Source organism: Phodopus roborovskii, unplaced genomic scaffold, assembly GCF_943737965.1.
Source record: "Phodopus roborovskii unplaced genomic scaffold, PHOROB, whole genome shotgun sequence".
Classification (NCBI taxonomy): Eukaryota; Metazoa; Chordata; class Mammalia; order Rodentia; family Cricetidae; genus Phodopus; species Phodopus roborovskii.
This window is the reverse complement of record NW_026126434.1, coordinates 27,032,446-27,054,735: the sequence shown is the minus strand read 5'-3', so window position 1 is coordinate 27,054,735 and position 22,290 is coordinate 27,032,446. Positions and strand designations below refer to the sequence as shown.

Sequence of the window (22,290 nt, the reverse complement as noted above, 5' to 3'; positions counted from 1 at the left end):
TTGCACAAAAAGGTCCAGCAAAGGAGAGCCTCTGTGGCCCGGCTAGCTGCAGGGTTTCTGCCTGTAAGGATTCCAGCATTGTGCTGGCCTGCCGGTCAGCTGGCAAAATGCACTCAGGCAGTACCCTGGTCAGCCCAGGGTTCCATGGTAGTCTGTACGCAGGTGCAAAGGACCATTTTAAAAGACAGACCCCCGCCCACTTATGCTCTCTCTCTTTCGCACTGTTCCTCTGGGCAGACAGGACTTTTCCTGTCTCTCTCTTCTCTTTTGTCCTCTGTGTCTCTTTACCTCTGTTCTCTTTCCTTCCCCCTTCCCTCCCCTTTCTAATGAAACTCACTTGAGCTCTGTCTGTCTAGCGCGTTTGCCGTGTCGTCGTGTGCCCCCCCCCCCCCCCCGCGCCTGGGTCACCCTCGATAAGGTTCCCCTCACTTTATCCTAACACTGCCCCTCACTCCAGCTCTCTCACTTACCAGTCCCTCCGGCTTGTTTCCTGACACAGCCTACAGTGTGACAACTATAAAGTGAATACCTTACAAACTGACCACAGACATTTCTCTCTATCTCTTGCATGGCCTGACGTTTTAGAGAATTAGCTGAAGGGGGTATGTTAGGTTTGGTTAGGAGCAGTGAATGTGTCCTGATTGTGTGTGAGGCTGGCTGTACTGCTGTTTAAGTCTATAGAGCTGAAATGTCTTCTTATTTCCTGTGTTCTGAGAGAAAATTCTTCGAAGCAGTCTGACAGTTACTAGCTGTGGCCACTGGACGACTGTTCTTTCTATTTTTCTGTATATCTGTTTTATTTATTTGAGCCCAAGGCCTCTGACACACTAAGTACAGTCCCTGCCTAACTACACCACCAGTCCCTGATAGATAGATGGATAGATAGATAGATGGTTAATTAGATGTTAGATGGATGATAGATAGACAGATAAATGGTAAGTGAATAAGGTCTCATGTAGCTCAAGCTGGCCTCCTACATTCACTATGAGTGATGACCTTGAACTTCTTTTTGTGTTTTGTTTTGAGGCAGGGTTTCTTTGTGTATCCCTGGCTGTCCTGGAATTTGTTTTGTAGACCACTCTGGCCTCAAACCCCTGAGTGCTGGTATCAAAGGCATGCACCACTACTGCCAGGTGGGCTTGAACTTGTAACCTTCTTGCCCCCCCCCCGTGCTAGGATTGCAGGTGTACACCACCACACCCCATTTATGTGACATTGGGGATCTAATGACAGCTGTGTGTGCCAGGCAAGCACTCTACCACATGAGCCCCAGTCCCTCTTTTAATACATTTGAAGAGATTGAAAGCAAAGGCACGAGGCAGGAGCGCTTGCCAGCTGCCCTTCTGGTGCCTCTGCCTCCCTCCTGTTAGATTCTGTTGTAAGTAGTGTCGGAAGCGGCAGAATAGGCACCAAAGATGTGTGTGTTGCGACTCACCCTGCGAGGTTTCAGTGGTCACCCTGAGTTTGGTGCAGTCTCCCACCCATAGCAAAGAAGGGCCCTAGCCGTTCGGACTCACGGTCAGGCTTCTGGGGGTCCTCTTCCAATGGGGGACCTGCGGCTTGGACAGAGCTCTGTGAGGATTCAGCATGGCCTTCTTGGGTGGGCAAGGCCTGGGGAATTTCAGGACCTGGTCTCTCTGGAAGTCACATGGATAGAAGCCTGGGTTAGTGGCATTCCTCTGACCTTGTTAACCCACAGGTATCGTGGATTCCACAGAGTGACAGGCTGGGCAGCAGCAACCCCCAAGCCTCACCCCAAATCAGAAACTGGCCAGGATTTCCCAGTGAAAAGGGGGATGTCTCAGGCTATGCTCCCCTCCCACAAGCTCTCCATGGAGCCTCCTTCCCATCAGAGTCACAGTGTGGCTATAGTGTGGCTCCAGCACACAGCTGCGGTCTCTGGGAGTGGAGGAGACTTCACTTCATACCCCCAACTTTAGGGATGCCTGGACCCCTGGACACCTGCTCGCTCCTTCTACCAAGGAGGAATCAAACCCTCCAGAGGCAGTGATTACAGAAACCATCACAGCAGATTTGTTCTCAACAGGGCAGGGTCTAGCAGAGCATCTGGCAAGCACCATAGGCCACTGTGTGTGTGTGTGTAGGGGGTGGGGGTCAGCTGCTTCCAACTCTCCCCAAATCTCATTGCACTGATACCAGTTAGTGTGTACCCATGCCAAACACTTGTTTTTGTGTGAGCTGTGTTGACCCATGAGACAGCAACTATTTTTGTAAATGGGAGGGGGCACATTAAGGCCCAGAGGGGAGTCACCAGCCCTAAGCCACACAGCATGTGGAATGGTAGCACCCCTGATGGATTGATCTCAAGTGCTCTGCTGTTCAACCTCAGAAATGTCCCCCACTGTCCACACCTGATCTTGGTTGAGGACATTTAGTAGACAAACTTAGGGCACCCTGGTCCTTGGGGTGGGACAGTGGGTTACCCTAGTCTGCTCACCCCTGCAGATCAGCCCCGGGCCTGCTTCCTCGGACTGTGAGGCAGCCAAGCTGGGCAGTGTGTCTTCTTGGCCGTCTGCCTCTGAGCTCTGGGGCCCTGTGGGCTCCTCAGCCCCAGGCTTCCTGTGACCATGCTTCTTGCGGCCGGTCTTCTTCTCCTGGGATTTCTTCCTGAGGCCTGGCTCCTCCCTTGCCTCTGGGAACTTGCTGGTCTGCCCTTTCCCCTTTGACTTCCTGCTTGCCTTTTCTCTAGGTTCCTCTTGACCCGTCCTCAGGGAAAAAATATTCAGCAACATACTGGCCCAGCTCTGCTGGGTTTGCTTCGGGGGCTTCTCCTTCTTGGTGTCTTCTGGGGGCCCCTGCTCACAGGGAAGAAGTTTGCTCCCCTCTCCCAGAGGGAGGGCTGCGGCCACAGCTCCCTGGGCCTCTGCAAAGTGAGATGGGCTCCCAGAGTCTCTGGCCCCATCACTGGCTGTCCGGCGAAGCACCTTCTTGTAGGTGGGCCCGGAGGGGTACTTGGAGTTCAAGGACTCAGAGTCCTTCCTGGGAACCTGCCGGTCCAAGGACTGGGCTCTCTTATCTGCAGGAGGCTTCCTCTGTCCCCTTGGGGTCTCCACTGGGCTACAACCAAAACAAACAGCTCCCTCAGGAGATCTCAGCTGAAGACTGACCCATGCCCACCTGCACTCATGCGCCTCCCGTCACTATGACACCACCCTCTCCCGGTGATGCACACCGCCCTCTCCCGGTGAAGCTTTCCAAGGTTTGTCTTATTTAAAGTCCTGGACAGAGGAGGGGGTCACTACCCCTGTTTTCCAGAAAAGAAAATGGAATCAGATTCTCTGGCTGGCCTGACACCACCAGAGTGACCCGGAGGAACACAACCCTGCTGAGGTCACCTCTCTCCCCAGAAGATTTTGGATTTGTGACTCTAAAATAAGTAACTGGTTAGGAGACCTTTGTCCCAGCAGAAACAGGACCCTCAAACTCCTCTGCCCACACTGGTGTGGTTGATCTGAGAATCAAAGGCCTGGACTGCAGTTCACAGAGGAAAACCAAGCGTGAAGCGCCTGACACCTGAGTCCTGTTTACACCCTAAGGCCCCCGGAACAGCAGGACTACCTGAGCTGCTACAGCCATGTGGGGAGCAAGGGGGCTTCTGGGTACTGCTGCCTCCCTCCCTCCCTCCTTCCTTTACTTCATTGTTGATTTAGAGACAAGTTCTCCTTACCAGGCTGGCCTTGAACTCTTGGTCATGCTTCGGTCTCCTGAGGTATACCACCATGCCTGACCAGGCCTGTTTCATCCTCAGAACAGCAGGGTGTAATATGATCGCTGCATTTTGCTATATGTAACATTTATGTTTTCAGCACTGGGGCTAGAACCCAGGTCCTTAAATATGCTAGGCAAGTTTTCTACTTCTGGGCCACACCCCTACATGGTCTCCTGTGGGCCCCTTTCTATCATTTATTTTATTTTGTTTATTTTTTTCAAGACAGGGTCTCTATGTAGACCCTGGATGTTCTGGAACTCAATATGTAGACCAGGCTGGCCTCAGACTCACATCGGTCCACCTAGGAGCTGGAACTAAAGGTATGTGTTACGATGCCCAGCAAATTAGGGTATATGTGTCTATCTGTGGATATATACATGTGAGTGCATATGTATGTCTACAGAGTCCAGAAGAGGGTGCCGAACCCTCTGGAGCTGGAGGCTGTTGTGAGTGTCTGTCTATAGACATAGATACCGATATACTGTATATAGATATATTACATAAACAGAGTATATATAGTCTATATGATACACATATAGCTATATTACACATAGAGAGTGTATGTATATATGTGTATATGTGTATATATGTATATATGTGTGTGTGTGTGTAATATATATCACACACACACACACACACACACACACACACACACTGGCAGGGTGACTCAGCACTTTAAAGAGTGCACTGCTCTTCCAGAGGACCCAAGTTCTGTTTCCATCACCCACCTCAGATGGCTCACAACTGTCTATAACTCCAGCTCCAACTGGATCTGATGCCCTCTTCTGATTTCATAGTCACCTTTATTGCAGACCTCCCTCTCTCTCTCTCTCTCACACACACACACACACACAAATGCAAACTGAAGTGTGTAGTATTTTCATCAACTACTAACTAGTTAAATTACCTTAAATGTATTCTACTGATAGGTGTAGCACAGAGGCAAAAGTAAGAATCTGGAATTGGGCCGGTGAGATGGCTCAGTGGGTAAAGGTGACTGCTGCCAGACCTGCTGACCTTTTCAATCCCTGGGATGGGACCCACATGGTAGAAGGCAAGAAAAGACTCTGGAAAGTTGTCCCCTGAGTTTCACCTAGTTCCATGGCATGAGCACGCGTGCGCACACACACACACACACACACACACACACACACACACAGAGCATGAGCACACACATGCGCGTGTGCACACGCACACACTCCACTAAATAAATTAAAAAGTAATAAATTTTAAAATAAACACCTAGATTTACAATTCCCTGTGTGGGGGATCTGTGTGAAGAATACGAAAGGACAATAAACAGTGGGAAAGCTTTGGGTGAACACGGGAGACTTGAAGATGACACAGGGACACCTTCTCTCCCTTAAGCTCCTGTCTAGGGTGGGAGAGCTGGACGGCACAGCAGGTCACCATCATCACGGCCATGAAGACCCACAGCACTGCCAGTGTCACACATGGACAATCCTGAAGGAAGTGAGGGTACTGTTGGGCCAAGAGAGGCTTTTACACCTGGATGCACCTGGAGTCCCACTTGGTACTAAGGATACAGTCATGAGCGAGATGCAGCATACATCTAAAACGGTATGTTCTGGTGTTTAAACTGATGAAGCTGGGGCTCAGAAGGCATGTAGGCCTAAGAGAAGGCCAATTTAGACCATTGGACTCCCTGATTATTTTAATTAGATCAAAGGGATTTGAGTCAGAGCTTCCGTTATCCAGGATAAGTGGTCGACAAAATCATGGAAGCAGTCAATCACAGGACATATTATTCAGCTCCAGACCCTCTTCTTCCCTGAGGTGGCATGGCCCAGTGGTCCATCCCACACAGCAAGTGGGAGCATCCCACTCAGATAAAAGGAGGAGCAGTCATCTTTAGAAAGGGGTGGTTGCTATGGAAACAATTTTCCCCTGTTATAAGCAGGTTTTCCCCGCCAGCCTGATCCCAGAGCCAAAAGAGATGTCATTCTGTAAATGTTTCTCTTATTGGTTAATGAATAAAACACTGTTGGCCAATAGGAAAGCAAGATAGGCGGGACTAGGAGACAAGAAGGAGAGAGGGAGTAGTAGGGAGGAGATTCAAACTGTAGGACTGAGAGAAAAATACCAGGCCCTCTCTCTGGTAAGATAAGACTTTGTAAAAATACTTAGATTAATAGAAATGGGTCAATATTTAAGACAGAGCCAGCCAATAAAAATTATTAGTAACTGGCCACCAGCTTTATATCTAATACAATGTTTCTGTGTGTGTTATTTGGGGCTGGTGCGGCTCTGGGCCCTAACCATTCCCTAATGCTCCTAACATTCCCCAGTGGCGGAGATGAGCTCAGCCTCTTTTGCCTTCACCACACCCACACAGGGCCACAGTGCTTCCAGAGTTCCACAGTGAAGGACCACTCCAGGGTCCCCAAGACCTCCTGACCTCTTCTTCCTCAACAACCTTCTGCCCAAGGTGTCCTGGCCTTTGAGCCCATGACCACCTCCTGGCAGCTTTTTCCAGGTAGCCTCAACCAACTGAACTCATCTCTACTCTTCCTACAACCCCTCTGCCTGCTCCTTCTTTTTTGGAATGTTCTAGAAACACTGTTCCAGATTGAGGTCAGAGGCTGAGAGAGTAGCTCGTCAGAGTGGGTGAGCCTGTCACCCTAGAGAGTGGATAGTCTGTTTTCCTGAGAAGACAGTGGTCCACCTCCCCATGTTACATGGCCACTCATCTTTCTAGGTGTTCTCAGGGTGAAATTTTGCCCATCTAGGAGTCATCATGGAAAACTGACTCTCTCCTTCCCCTTTTCTTTGTTTTGTGCCCATGTCTGGCCTGATTATAGGGGAATCATGCCCTGGCTCAGACCAGGAGCCCATAGCAACGCAGCCACATTGTATGGAAACCCAACCATTGGTGTAAGCACATTTATTGCATGGCTGAGAGTAGCCTTTAGAACAAAGTCCACCAGATATGCCTGGGTGATGCACAGATCATGGAGCTTACGGTAGGAAAATGGTTCCAGTGACTCATTTCACAGCCACAAAGCACCAGAGAAGTCACACCAAGTTTCCATGGTTTCCCCAGCATGAGGCTGTGTGTGGCAGATTTTCTAGACTGAACTCTGACCTCAGCATTATATTGGCCTGGCCTGTTACCCTCAGGCCACAAGGTGGCCCCTTCTGTCACGCCTGTAGGCACTTGACACACACATAGCCTCACAAACACCGTGGAACACATCTTGCACACTGTCAGCCTGCCCTAACTCAGAATGTCCAATACCGTCTCTGTTTCAAGTATAAGAAGCTAAAATCACACGGCTGAGCTTGCTGCTGGCCTCATCAATAAGATCCATAAGGGATGTCTGGCCAGCAACTTCCCTGCTGATCTCACCCCTGGCCAAGCAGGCCCTGAGTGTTTATGGAATAAATACGCAATTGTCACAAACCCAGTGTGAGCCCTTTACCTCTGTGATCTCATTGACTGTTACAGTGACCTGTGAATCAGATTGTCTGGCATGGGGACACATGGTCAAAGTCCCAGCACTAGGAGCAGAGAGCTGGGCCTGAACATCCATCTCCCTGTTCCATTCCAAATCCTGTCTTCTCGCTCCTACACCAAGCAATATCATCTAAACATGCACACATGCCCAGTGGATGTATGAACCCTCAGACATGAGATTAGGAACCCAGAGTGGATCTCACAGCCCTATAGCCAATGGCTACGATGAGCTCACGCTGTCTCTCATGGGCCTATGCCAGCCACAGCTGTCAGCCAGCCTCTGGAACCTCCAAGGGAAAGCCAGGAGAAGTTAAACACACATCCATCATTCTCCTGCAATGGTCCATACCCTTTCACAGCTCTTGCCTCCTCACATGCTGAGTACTGACGTGCCCCTCAGAGAACCCGAGCCTCTGGCATGTCCTATTTTCTCAAAACACTGGGCCTGCCCTGTACCACACCTGTCCTCACTTGTTAAGTGGTGATAGTTCAAGGTCACCATTTTTGGTGGGGTCTTTCTTGGGTTCCTATTGTGCACAGGCCCTGCAGAGTGCCGAGCCCACCGTCTGTAGTGTGGGAATCCTCTGGGCCCATGTTAGCAGTTTCCCTTACTGCACAGAGGCCAGGTCAGAAGGGACACCCACCTCAGGCTCAACCCATCTGTGGTGGCCTTCCTTCACATAATTGAAAGAAAGCCACCAAACCCTTCACTATTCCGGCCTGTGACCCCAGTGTCCCCAGATCTGTTGGTGATTCCTGGGGCCCTCACACCTGAGCCCACTTCTTTGATGCCCCCAGCTGGTCCTTGTACACTTAAACATTGTGGGGGCCAGGGACAGATGCAGGTGGCAGAGGGATCAGCACAGGGTGCCTTCCCAAACACAGGAAGGTCCTCAGTGACCCCCAAGCAGCCACACATCGTTGAGGTAGGTCGCTAGACTGCCCTGGCTTCTCTTCTTACATGTGTATGTATGTGCTCGTGTGGTGGCACATGCATGGATGTGTGTGTGTATACATATGTATATATGTTCTTGTGTGCGTGCAAGCCAGGGTGTGTGTGTGTGTGTGTGTGTGTGTGTGTGTGTGGTGTGTAGGGGTATGATGTGTGGAGTTGGGTATGTGGTGTGTGTATTTGTAGGGTGTGAGGTATGTGTGGGAGTGTGTACCACTACACACATGTGGAGGTAAGAGGAGTCATCCTTTCTTTCCTCCTTTACGTGGTTCCAGGGACTGAACTCAGGCTGCCAGGCTTGGAGGTCGGGCAGCAAGTGCCTGTACCTGCTGAGCCTTCCTGCTGACCCCTGTTTCATCTTTTTTAAAAATAAGAAAAAAGATCCTAGGAGGGTCAGCGAGCTAGAAGCAGAGCCAGGCCTGGACTGGGGTTCCTTTCGGGACCCTGAAATATCCACCCAATGCCCAGGTTCACAAGAAGACCATTCAACCTACCTCAGACCACAGAAGTCGCTGCTGTCCCGAGACATCCCTGGGCTGGGATTCCTGGAGCGGGGCATTGCCCCCTGTTAAGTAGAGGTTTCTTAAAGATCAGGTCCAAAGCCTCGGGAGAGGAAGCTGCTGTGTGGCTGACGATATTCACAGGGGCTCAGATATATATATCGTTGTTTCCCAGGAACTGAACTCACAGGTAGCCAACCAGAGGGCAGAGCTGGCCCAACTGCTCCTCCTGTTGCTGACCGCCCAGGCTGCTTCCCGCTCCTCTGGGCTGTGCCAGAGATAGGAAGCCTGGTTTAACTACCCAGGAGAGAGAAGAGAGAAAACAAGGGCAGTTTCGGTTGACAACTTCCTTATTATACCTGAATCCCAGAATGAAACCAGTGCTCAGAAATGACTTTAGTCTGGTCAGTGCAAACTGGGAGCAAAGCCTAATGGGAAATCCTGTATGGGGGTTATCACCTCCACAGCCTCCCTTGGTCATGTCTGACAATCACTGGAAACAGAACCGACCATTGAGGGGGTGCTTGTGGTGTCTCATTGGAGACAACCCTGCCAATGGAAGCCATGTGTCCAGACACTCATACGGACAGTGGGGTCACCGTGGATTTTTCTGTTTTCAATATTTATATTTAACTCTTTGGCAGTTTCATATATATAATGTATCTTGGTCATATTCATGCCCGAATCTCCCCTTGCACTCCCTCCAGACCCCACTATTTTATGCCTCTCACACTCTGAGACCAATAAAGAGCTGCCTTTGTGCTACCAGCACTACCCACAGAAAAATGACTTCCCCTGCCCTGGCAGCCATTGGTTAATTCCCAATAGTTCCTCAGTAGGGATTTGTTGTCATTTGGTTTGGGGTTTTTTGTTTTGTTTTGTTTTGAGACAAAGGCCTGCCTGATCATACCTGGCCCTTTCCTATCATTTTATTCTGCTTTAAAATTAAACAAAACAAAACAAAAACACCTAGCTCTGGGGACTGGAAAGATGGCTCCAAGATTAAGAGCACTGGCTGCTCTTGCAGAGGACTGGAGTTTAGTTCCCAGCCCCCACAGGGTGCCTTGCAAACCATCCATAATTGCAGTTCCAGGGATCTAATGACCTCTTCTGACCTCACTGGCTGCTCTTGCAGAGGACTGGAGTTTAGTTCCCAGCACCCACAGGATGCCTTGCAAACCATCATAATTGCAGTTCAAGGGATCTAATGACCTCTTCTGACCTCACTGGCTGCTCTTGCAGAGGACTGGAGTTTAGTCCCCAGCACCCACAGGATGCCTTGCAAACCATCATAATTGCAGTTCCAGGGATCTAATGACCTCTTCTGACCTCACTGGCTGCTCTTGCAGAGGACTGGAGTTTAGTTCCCAGCCCCCACAGGGTGCCTTGCAAACCATCCATAATTGCAGTTCCAGGGATCTAATGACCTCTTCTGATTTCACTGGCACCGTGCATATGCACATACATACATGTAAGCACAACACACATACACATAAATGTTTTATGTGCTTTAAACATACACTAGCTTTGGCCATATTTAATGGTGCGTACCTTTATCTCAGCACTTGGAAGGCAGAGACAGGCAGATCTCTTCGTTCAAGGCCAGAGAGAGTTCCAGGAAAACCAGGACTACATAGAGAAACCCTGTTTGGAAAAACTAAAACACGAAAGCCAGAAAATGGTTACGATGATAAACTTTCTGGTGTGTGCTTTATTACATCAAAAAGAAGCCAATGGAAGGGCAGGCCAGGATCTTCCTGCAGCTCAGCAACCCTGCCAGACAGGCCTCCTCTTCAGTGCTGACACAGTCGGGGGTCTGAGGAGCAGACCCAACCACAGGGTGTGTGTCTGGAACACAATGCAAAGTGAGTACAAAGGATGTCAGGGCGTGCACACCGGCAATCCCAGCGTGCCAGGGGTAGAGACAGAAGGACCAAGAGTTCAAGGCCAACATCTGGTACATGACAAGTCTGAGGCTGGCCGAAGTTACAAAAGACTGTCTCAAGAATGAAAAGATTTTTCAAGAAAGGCGGGGCTGAGCCTACACCAAGCTGAGGCCCTTCCCAGGGCAGGTCCTACATAGCTGCTCAGGCCAGCCTGCCAAAGGGGACTCTGTGAAGAGAGATGGCAGAGGAGGGGGAAGGGGAGATTGAGACTATTTTGAGAAATTTTTATTTAATATAAGATATAGGAGACCATGTGTGTGTGAGGACCTGGATTCCAGCCCAATACTGAAAAATAAAAAGATGTAATGTGGAAAAAAGATGGCTCAGAGGTTTACAACACTGGCTGCTCTTCCGGAGGACCATGGTTCGATTCCCAGAACCTACATGGTGGCTCAACCATCTATAACTCAGGTTCCAGGGGATCTATCTGACACCCTTTTCTGACCTTCATGAGCTCCAGGTATGCATGTGGTATACAGATATAGATGAAGGCAAATATTAATACATGTAACTCTAAAAAGAAAATCTAAAAGTGCACAAGTAATAATATAGCTTGCTAACTTATATTCAGAATAGAACAGGCCAAGTGGCATACTCCTATAATCCCATATTTAAGAGGTTGATACAGGGTCAAAAGTTCAAAACTAACCTGGGCTATAGTAGTGAGAACTTCTTTCAAAATCCAACAACAGGACCGGAGGTGGTGGTATGTGCCTTTAATTACAGAGGTCCAGGTGTCTGTGAGTTCCAGGCCAACCAGGGCTACAAGGTGAGATCCTGTCTCAAACAAACAAACAACAATAATAATAACAAACCCCACACCCAACAACGGAGAAAAAAGTAGGAATTTTGTAAACTGACAACACGACCGGCCCAAGATATGGTGATGCGGAAGGTTTTTAATGTAGATAAGAGGAAGAGAGCAGCCAGAGGCTCTGAAAGAGTCCAGAGCAGAGAGAAAGAGCAGGCGACTGAACATGGCCAGCAGAATGGACTTGGCCATGAGAAAAGGGGTTAAGAGTAGGAGAGGAAAAGAGAGAGAGGGCCAACGGCGAGGAGCAAGAGCACAGAGAGGGGGCTAGGAAAGGAAGACAACAGTCATGCACAGCTTATAAGGAGACTGATTAGCTGCGGGGAGGGGAGCTCCTGAGCAGGGGGTGGTCTAGAGAGGGGAGGAGGTGAGAGGTGCCAGGATGCCAGCGTGGACTCTGAGATGTGTAACAGGTCCTTTGATGCTGAGGGGGCCTGGGGTCCAGCATGCACTTTGGTAATCTAATAGGCAGCCATTTGTCCCTTCTGCCAGGGACAAGGGAACAGGCTCCTTTGGTCGAGGGGAAGGGCTTCACAGGGTCCTGAGGAATGCGGGCCTCTGTCTTACAGCCAGAATTTGAACCTGACCGGAAGGAAGTAGAGGGAAGAAAGGAGAAAGAAAGGGAGGAAAATGGGAGAGGGACAGAGGGATGGCAGAGGCAACGGCCCCAGAGCCTTCTTCCTCTGCTGGGTGGCTTCTTTTGGTCTGGCGTTTCTCACTCTGTAAACTACAGCCCTGGTCTCTCACCCTGAAGCCTGCCACACCAGTGTGGACACAGATGGGGACCAGCCCCAGGGGTTTAAATAGCACTGCCGGAAGCTGATGCTGCCCGGCACAGAAACTGTATCAGCTCAGAAAACCCGGTACCCTTGAATGCTAATGTTGACCACCAACGCTGTGACTGTGACACAGTAGGTCCACTGCTAGGTACGGTGCCACAAGAAGGGTGTCATGCTACACCCACAAGAAGCTGTGATCAGCACTAATTGTAATAGCCAAAAACTCCAAATCTAGAAACGATTGAAATATACAGCCAGGAAAATGAATAAGTGACAAATAGAACTCCTTTCTCCCTGTAGACAAGTACCCTCTTATGTGACATGGCTGTGCCACCCTGGGCGTGGGGCAGTCAATAAACTTGGTCTTGAGCAAAATGAAGAGGTCTCTCGGGAGCAGTTCTGGGGAGCAAAGCTAAGAAAAATTTCCCAATTGGTGCTGCTGTCCCCTCCCGGGCAGAGGAATTTGCATGTAGAAATAAGGCTGCCAGTGGAATTTGCATATAGAAATGAGTCTGGGCCCCTCCATGACCTCAGAGCAAAGAGCTAACTGGCAGCATGCCCTCTTCCAGGGTCACATCCTTCTCCTAGAATCCTCAAATTCAAGGTCTAGCTCTCACTGGGCTCTCTAAGCCACCTACCTTCAGCATCCAATGTCCCCCTGTCCTCAGCAAGGAGACCTAAGGACAGTGACCACATACTCCTGCCCAGGGGTGTCCTCAGAGTGAATGTCCGTCCCTTCCACACTGCCCCCCCAGTTCCCTGCCAGGGCCCCCTGTCTCCCAGCCTTCCCCTCCCCTGCAAGGGCTTCCAGAATTTCCTTCCCTTGGCTGTTTGTGGGTACCTGGCCTTTGGCAAGCTGGGCAGAGCCAGACATTCACCTCCAGGGGACCCACAGGTCCGAATAACAAGAGGTATTTGCCAAATGCTCAAGGTGTATTAGTCAGGCCGTGCCGCAAGCCTTTCCATTCACAACTGTTTTGTTTTGGATTTGGGGGTTTTTTGTTTTATTTTATTAGGACAGGGTTTCTGGATGTCCTGGAACTCACTTTGTAGACCAGGCTGGCCTCAAATTCACAGAGATCTGCCTGCCTCTCCTCCCAAGTTCTGGGACTGAGGGCATGCACCACCACTGCCCAGCTTTGTATTTATTTATTTTTATTTTTTTTTTATTTTTGAGACAGTGTCTCTCTATGTAGCCATGGCTGGCCTGGAACTTGCTATATTGACCAGGCTGATTTTGAACTCACAAAGACCCTCCTATCTCTGCCTCCAATTGCTAGATTTGGAAGAGGTGACCCCTGGGCTGGAGAGATGGCTCAGTGGTTAAGAGCACTGACTGTTCTTCCAGAGGACTCAGCACCCACAAGGCAGCTCACAATTGTCTGTAACTCCTGTCCCAGGGGATCTGAGACCCTCACACACACACACAAGCAGGAAAAACACCAAATGCACATAAAGTACAAATAAATGGAGCCGGGCATTGGTGTCGCATGCCTGTCATCCCAGCACTTGGGAGGCAGAGGCAGGAAGATCTCTGTGAGTTCAAGACCAGCCTGGTCTACAAGAGCTAGTTCTAGGACAACCTCCAAACCCCCCCCCAAAAAAAAAGTACAAATAAACCAATTATTAAAAGTAAAAAAGGAGTGTGACCCCATGGGTGACCACGACAATTAGGATTTCTGGTGGATTAGTACCAAAGAAAGCCACAGAAATCACACCAAGTAAGAGTTTACTGTATGTGGGGGTGGGGTGGGGTGAAAGTCCATGAGCAGAGATAAGAGACTGAGAGAGAGAAAGAGAGAGACAAAAAGAGGCAGACTGACATAAAGAGCAGAAGACAGAGAGGGGGCTGAAGGAAGGCTGGAGGAATGCCTGGTTCCCAACAGTAACTGCTCTCTTAACTCTTATAGTGTAGAACATATGAAGTGCTCCTTGCTAGAACACACATAAGAAATTGAGGCACAAAAAATATAAACTTACAGACGTGGCAGCACACATCTGTAATCCCAGCATCCAGGAAAAGGAGACAGGAAGATCAGAAGTTCAAGGCCAGCCTCGGCTGTGGGAAGTTCAAGGCTAGCCTGGGCTATGTGAGACCTTGCTGCCTCCTTCTGCACTTGATCGATGGGTGAGATGGCTCAGTGAGTAATGAATGTTCTTGCCTCATGCAAGGGATGAATGATAGGTTTAACTAGCACAAATCATAAAGCCATGCTTATAAAAATGCTGTCAACAGTAAATTCTGTGTGTTTGTTTTGTTGTTTGTATGGGGTCTCTTAGTAGCCCAGGCTGGCCGGGAACTCACCGCGCTCCTGAGGATGACCTTGTATGCCTGTCCTCCTGCCCCCACATGTGGAAGATGCTCACACTATGCTCAGTTTATGGGATGCTGGCCATGGAACCCAGGGCTCTGTGAATGTTAAACACTCCACCAATAGCCTCTGTCAAACCCATCCTGCCTCTGTGGAGCTCCCTTCCTCCATCTCAGGGCCTGGAGAGCAGAGGAGTCCATTTTCCAAATCCTTTGCAGCTGGAGTTTTGGTTGTGACTTGGGATCTGGTGCAGGTGCCCTGTTTTCTTTCTTAACTGTTTTTTTCTCTTAACTGATTTGTTTATTTTTATTTTATGTGCATTGCTGTATATATGTCTGAGGATCGCAGATCCTTTGGGACTGGAATTACAGACAGTCGTGAGCCGCCACGTGGGTGCTGGGAATTGAACCTGGGTTCTCTGGAAGAGCAGTCAGTGCTGTTAACCCCTGAGCCATCTCCCAGCCCTGTCACAGTGTTCTAAGGAAGAGTTAAGATGGGAGCATTTCCTGCTGGAACTGTATGGTTCTCAGCCTCGTGCCAGGGACCAGCCCAGGGACACCCCACTCAGCTTTGCTGAGCCACTCTGCCTCATTCTGAAACCTCCTGGAGTTCATCCCATGACTTCGGGAGCCAGACTCCTCCCTGTGGGATTAGCTGGAACCCAGTCCACTTCCAGCAACTGATGCCACCAAGGTTGACTCTCTTCCCCTGAGATAAAAGGGGCACCGCGGGCAACCCTGCCATGACTCAGCTTGTTGTGAATTTTCTAGTAATATTTTAACCAGATGCCTCTTCTCTGCAAAGTACACAAAGAATAAACCCCGAGTGCTGGTGCCTGGCCAGCCATGCTGCATCTTACAGAGCAGAAAGCGGGGCTCAGCAGTAGGGACCTGCCTGACTTGAGGCTCACCTGATTTGGTTTTGGCTTTAGGAGGGGGTCTTTGTTTGTTTTGTTGTTTTTTGAAACAAGGTCTCCAATAGCCCAGGTTGACCTCAAACTCAGAGTACAGCAGAGGATGACCTTGAACTTCTGACCGTTGGTTCTCAGACTATCCAAATGTCCAGAAATGAGCTCAACCTGGACTCTAGGAGGGTTTCTGGTGCTTATATAAAAGCTAGCTATGGAGGAACTTGAAAACTGTTCCCATCTGCAGAGGCCATTTCCCTTGTCTCTGGCAGAAGGGACAGATGGGTCTTCATTGATTGTCCCTGTGGCTGCATGTCAAAACCCATGCTGCCTCTAGGCTCCCTCGGTTCCAATTCACAAGTGCTTGTTACACATTTCAAAGCCCCCTACCCTAGTCATCCACACTGGCAGTTTCCCCACCCTGAGCCCTCCTTGGCCTCCTTCCGAGTGCTGGGATGAAAGATCAGCATCCCTGTACCTGATGGAATTCCATGCTTTGGATGGAACCAAGGGCTTTCTGCATGCTAAGCAACCTTTCACCCAACTGAGGCACAGCACCCCCTGGCCTGAGTGAGGCATCTGATGTGGTGGCTTGCGGAGGGAGTCTCTGCTCCTTCCACGGTGGTAGCAAATGTCTGGTTGTGGCATGGGCTGACACAGACAAACACACATACAAAAGAAAAACAATTAATTAAATGTCTATTGAGGTGGCCGGTGCTTTGTTTTTCTGTGGCACAATGGTACACGAATACCCATAAACTCTTACTGTTTTGAGTCAGAATCTGAAGCTGGCAGCAATCCTCCTGCCTCAGCCTCATGAGTGATGGGATTACAGGTATGAGCCATACCAGTTGGGTACCTGTAATAACCCAACTCTTAAACTCTTGATCAAAACTAAAACATGATCCTCATTTGAATGCCAGGCCTTTAACCTTAGCCAGGAAGAACTGCAATTATTCCTGGGTGACCTGACTCCTCCCAGTTAAACCTAGACTTAAAGGCAGCAATCCCTCTGTCTCATCCCAGGCAAAGGGCACCTCTTTTCTTCTGGGAACTTCTAGTCATAGGACTTATATGGAGAAATAGCTTGGGGGGAACTTTCAAGGCATCAAACAATATTGGGACTAAACATATTACTACTCCTCTCCATCCTGTAGGAGAGAAACACCAACTCCAGCCAAGTCACATGAGAAGATGTGTCAGCTGGACCTGCAGGAAGGCCTTGGGGTTTGGCTCATGGACTGAAAGAGGAGACCAGAGCCATCAGCACTGTACCTCTCCCCCTGCACTGGACAACCACTATCAGCTCTCTTAGAAAATTCCCCCAGGACTGGGCCTAGCAGGATGGCTCAATTTTTGTTTGCTTGTTTGAGTTTTTGGTTTTACAAGACAGAGTTTCCCTGTGTAGCCCTGGCTACACTCTGTAGACCAGGCCGGCTTTGAACTCAGAGGTCTGCCTACCTCTGCCTCCTGAATGCTGAGATTAAAGGTGTGCGTGTGCGTCACCACTGCCCAGCTAAGAGATGACTTGTTCTTTAAAGAGCTTGCTGTGCTGGGGGAGATTTTAGGGAACCAGGTTATGGCCATCCATCAAAACACTATATTAGGCTAACTTGTCAAAGAGAAGTCTCAAAAGGCGGAGCCCAGGATGAAGACAGCTGGGTGGGAAATTGAGAAATGTATGGTAGGCTGCAGACTACAGATTAGCTGTTTCCTGGGCCTGAAGGGGAAAGTCTGCTTTTGAGTCCACAGACGGGCAGTCAGAAATCTCAGGGAAGCGAGATACTGTTTGTCTCTCTCTGAGTGTCAGTTAACAGATTCCTCGTGGGCAGACTGGAAACCAAAGCCCAGGGTCACACAAGCCACCTGTGAGCTGGTAGACAGTGACATCGACTGCCTTCAGAGTCTATGTCCTTTGTGTGGGAAGGGACTGTACAAGCTGAGCCTGTGTTCCCAACCCCCTCAGTGTGGGTCACAGCAGGAGAGGGGCGGCCTTTCATGTGGGCACTGAGAGACTCCACTAAGAAGTACATTTGTAAAGGAAGAGGGTGTGCGGAAGTGGCCAGTGATGCAGCAAGAGTTGTCACAACCCCTAAATGGTCCAGGACCAGGTACAAAACTTGGAAACATTGTATGGATGGGGCGATGGGAAGGTTTTTTTTTTTTTTTTTCCTTCTTCTTTTTTCTTTGGTTTTGGTTATTTGGTTTTTCATGACAGAGTTTCTCTGTGTAGCCCTAGTAGTCCTGGAACTCACTCTGTAGACCAGGCTGTAGGAACTCACTGAGATCCACCTGCTTCTGCCTCCTGAGTACTGGGACTAAAGGCATGAGCCACCACCACCCAGCAAGGAACTGAATATTTTCTTTTATTAATTTATTTTTTACATTCCCATCCCAGTTCCTCCTCCCTCCTCTCCTCCTGTTCCCCCACACTCCCCCCCACTTCCCATCTACTCCTCGGAGAGAGTAAGGCCTCCCCTAGGAAGTCTACTAAGTCTGTCCCATCATCTCGTTGAGGCAGGACCAAGGCACCTCTCCACTCCCACACCCCTGTGTCTAGTCTGAGCAAGGTATCTCTCCATATAGAATGGGCTCCACTAAGTCAGTCTGTGCATTAGTGTTAGATCTAGGACCCACTGCCAGTGGCCTCATGTATTGTCCCAGTCACACCATTGTCACCTATATTAAGGGGGTCTAGTGTGGTCTTATGCAGGTTCCCCATTTGACAGACCGGAGTCAGTGATCTCTCACTAGGTTGGGTCAGCTGATTCTGTGAGTTTCCCCATCATGGTCTTGACTCCTTGTCCATATTATGGCTCCTTCCTCACTTTGATTGTGCTCCAGGAGCTTGGCCCATTGGTTAGTTGTGGATTTCTGCATCAGCTTCCATCTGTTTCTGGAAGAGAGTTCTAGCTTCTCTGGGGTTGTGGAATGTAGGGTGGGTATCTTTTGCTTTATGTCTGGTATTCACTTATGAGTGAGTACATACTATATTTATTTTTCTGGGTCTGGGTTACCTCACTTAGGATGTTTTTTTTTTTTTTTTTTTTTTTTTTTTCCTAGCTCATTTGCCTGCAAATTTCAGGATGTCATTGTTTCTTACTTCTGAGTAGTACTCCATTTAGTAAATATACCACGTTTCCTTTATCCATTCTTTGGGTGAGGGGCATCTAGGTTTTTTCCAAGTTCTGGCTATTACAAATAATGTTGCTATGAACATAGTTGAGCAAGTGTCCTTGTGGTGTGAATGTGCCTCCTTTGGTTATATGCCCAACAGTGGTATTGCAGGGCCTTGAGGCAGGTCAATTTCTAATAAGAAACTGAGTCTTAATAAAAGGGACGTGGGGGCATTGGTGGCACACGCCTTTAATCCCAGCACTTGGGAAGCAGAGGCACGCAGCTCTCTGTGAGTTCAAAGACAGCCTGGTCTACACAGTGAGTTCCAGGACAGGCTCCAAAGCAATACAGAGAAACCCTGTCTTGAAAAACCAAATAAGTAAGTAAGTAAATAAATAAATAAATAAATAAAATAAACACAAAAGGAATGTGGCCAGCCTGTGAAGCCATTGAGGGGAGCTTGGACAAAGACACTTTGGCCAGGGTAGTGCTCATCAGAACATCAGAAGCCAGAGGGCATTCTTGCCACCCACCCACAACAGACCACCAGAAGAATGGCTAAGGGTGGTGAACAGAGAGGCAGTAAGTCCCCTCAAAAGGGAGGTATGTGTCGTGTCACATGCTGCATTCTGGATACCAACATGAGTAGAGATAATGGAGCCGCCCCCCCAGCCTCTCGGTCCTCACAGGTTCTCTCCTCCATCTGCTGGCTCGTGGCAGCCCTGAGTGTGCTTTTATGAGGCTGAGAAACAAGCAGTGTGCGTGACCTCAGCTGACGTGGGGTGACAGTGTGGAAGTGGGGGTTCTGGTGTGGGCATGTTGCCCTGTCTGCAGAGTGGGGTGGATGAGGGAGCATGTCAGAGAAAGGCACAGTAGCCCAGCCTGCCTAAAGCTTGCCTTCTAACTGAGGATACCTTGCAGCTTCTGACCCTCCTGCCTTCTCCCCTTGAGTCCTAGGGGACAGATTTATGCCTCAATGCCTGGTTTACGTGGACTGAACCCAGGGCCTCTGAGTTCTAGCTGAGAATTCTATCAAATAGGCCACCTATCCAGCTCTGTTTCTCCATTTGTCGGGACCTTCTGCCCCTGGCTCAGGTCAGACCTGATATCAAAGTCCCTTTCTTTCATTTGTGACTGATAAGACCTGAGCTGGTGAGTCACTATCTGTCAAGAAAATATAGCCTTTACTGCAAATCACTTTCAAGTTTGGCTGGGGTAGGGTTGTCTGTTCTGAAGTTTGCAAGTGTCCTGGGTGAAGGCAGGATGATGCTGGACCCTAGAGCTGCAGCTGGGTGAAGGCAGGATGATAGTGGACCCTAGAGCTGCAGCTGGGTGAAGGCAGGATGATAGTGGACCCTAGAGCTGCAGCTGGGTGAACAGGATGATGCTGGACCCTAGAGCTGCAGCTGGGTGAAGGCAGGATGATAGTGGACCCTAGAGCTGCAGCTGGGTGAAGGCAGGATGATGCTGGACACTAGAGCTGCAGTGGTATCTCTGATCTTCCCCCTCTCTGGGGAGTCCCTGAGACTGGGGGTGGGGGATTGATCAGTTAGTCAGGTGCCTCAGAGGGTTTCTGGTGATTCACACACCTTGTGCAGCCACATCCCTCCACCCCAGAGCTCTGACAGACACCCCATCCCAGCCCCAGGCTGAGAACCTGAACTTGGCCTTACCAGGAGCATGTGACCCGTGACTGAAGGGAACAGCTTCTTGCTCAGAAATGCTGAGATTAAAGGGTCACAGCAGAAGTGGGGGACTTTCCAGGTGCTCTATTCCCCAGGCTCTTTATTTCCTTAACTGGAACATCAGTCAGCCGGAGCTGGGAAGCTGTCTTTGTTTACCTCTGCTGCATATTCATCTGCTATACAGATCAAGACTCTGTGAGTTACACCCCCTGACTGGGTTTTTTTTGAAACTGTTTCTGTATGTAGTCCAGGCTGGCTTCAGACTGGCACTCCACCTGCCTCGGGCTCTCAAAAAAAAAAAAAAATACTGCTTTTAAGGTCCAGCTCTGCTCAAGACACTTTGTGGTCTTTGGGTCTTGACCCGTGATTTCTCACTGGGAAGGGGAGGGGAGTTGTGGCTATGGACAGTGGACCCCCCCCCCACCACACACCAACCTTTCTAACCACAGTGTGCACTCAATAGGACCACATCTGACTGCTTGCTGTGGACATGAACAATAGTGTCTGTCACTTGTTTGAGAACTACAGGCCAGGTGGAAGGGGACAGAGGCTGCAGGGAGGGTTTGGTCCTGGTGGAACCCACTAAGACTTTCACAGGGCTCCATGCCTCTGAGGACACGTGACTAGCTCCAACACTTATCCCCACGGCATTTCCTGCTCAGTCTTACTACTGTTCGCATTATAACCAAACTTGAATATTCCTTCTTTCTTGGTCCCCTCTAGGGCCCACACTTTCTTTTTTTTTCCTCTTTTATTTTTTTTTCTGTTTTTTTATTTAAACTTTTTATTAGTATTGTTTTTCTTATTTTACATATCGATCCCAGTTCCCTCTCCCTCCCATCTTCCCATGCTCCCCCACCCCTGCTCCCATCCCATCCCCCCACTCCACAGAGAGACTGAGGCCTTCCAGGAGGGATCCTCAAAATCTGTCAAGTTATTTGGCATAGGGACTAGGCCCTCCCTCCTGCCTCTAGGCTAAGGGAGTAGCCCTCCATGGGGAACGTGCTCCCAAAGTCGTTTTGTGCACCAGGGATACATCCTGGCTCCACTGTCTGAGGTCCCTTAGACTGCCCAGGCCTTCTAGCTGAGACCACGTTCAGGGGGTCATGGTCTGTGCCATGCTGGATTCCCAGCTGTCAGTCTGGGGTCTTTTTCTTTCTGTCCTCTTTGTTGCTATTGTTTTGTTGCTGTTGTTGTTTTAGGGACACCATATGTAGCCCCGGCTGGCCTAAAACTTTTGATCCCCTGCCTCAGCCCCACAGTGCTGGGATCACAGGTATGCCTTGCCATGCCCACTGTGTCCTCACTGTCTAGAACAATGCCTACTTTATAGTGTACAACAGGTGCAGAAGAAATATTCATTAAATCAGTGAACACATCTTTTCTCTTGAAGTTCTCTTCGCATTTCACATGACAGCAGGGCGGAGGATCCACTCGCTTCACAGAGGCCGGAAGGTGGGCTTCACATAGCAGTAGGAAATGAGGGAAGACTCAATCTTCCTGATGCCTGCGGATAGAGGGCAGAGAAGCTTCCCATCACTGAGAGGTCCCTTCAGGGCCTGAAAGTCCTACAAAGCATGCCTGGATTGAAAAGTTCTGCTCTGTTGGCAGAAGAGAGCCACACAGGTCGCCATACCAACACAAAAGGGGCTCTGCGCCTCCTGGTGGACATGACTTTAAACTGCAGGCCTTCCCTTGAAGAGAAGCTTGGGACTCCCCTAAAGACACCTCCCTAAGGACCTTCCCCTTGTGCCTCCCAAGCAGAGTTTCCCGCACCACCCAGTCATTCCCCATGTCAGGGAGCCCTGGACCCTTTCCTGGGCCCAGGACAGCTGCATTGTTTTCCTATTTATTATGTGAATGCTGTCCAAGCCAGGGTGCTGGCCGATTGTATGCTAGCCATCACTCCATACACCCCAACGTAAGAGAAATTAACTTGCAAGCTCAGGGAACTAAAAACAAAGCCATCATGATTAAAATAGTTCTTAAGGCCTGGAGAGACTGTTTAGTAGTGAAAAGCAGTCACGGAAGATTTTTGCAGTGGACTTGAACTCAGTTCCCTCTAACTCCATC

The 22,290-nt window shown here is 49.4% G+C and overlaps 1 protein-coding gene across 1 annotated transcript in view; it reads right to left on the bottom strand.

Annotated features, from left to right (window-relative positions):
* Bnip5 (BCL2 interacting protein 5) overlaps positions 1–22,290 on the bottom strand; it is a 44,826-nt gene that overhangs the window by 7,344 nt on the left and 15,192 nt on the right. The window contains exons 3-4 of the mRNA XM_051186590.1: positions 2,459–3,008; positions 1,518–1,637 (exon numbers count right to left, since the gene is read on the bottom strand). Of these exons, the coding sequence (XP_051042547.1) occupies positions 1,518–1,637; positions 2,459–3,008 (670 nt within the window). The remainder of the gene's footprint in view (positions 1–1,517; positions 1,638–2,458; positions 3,009–22,290) is intronic.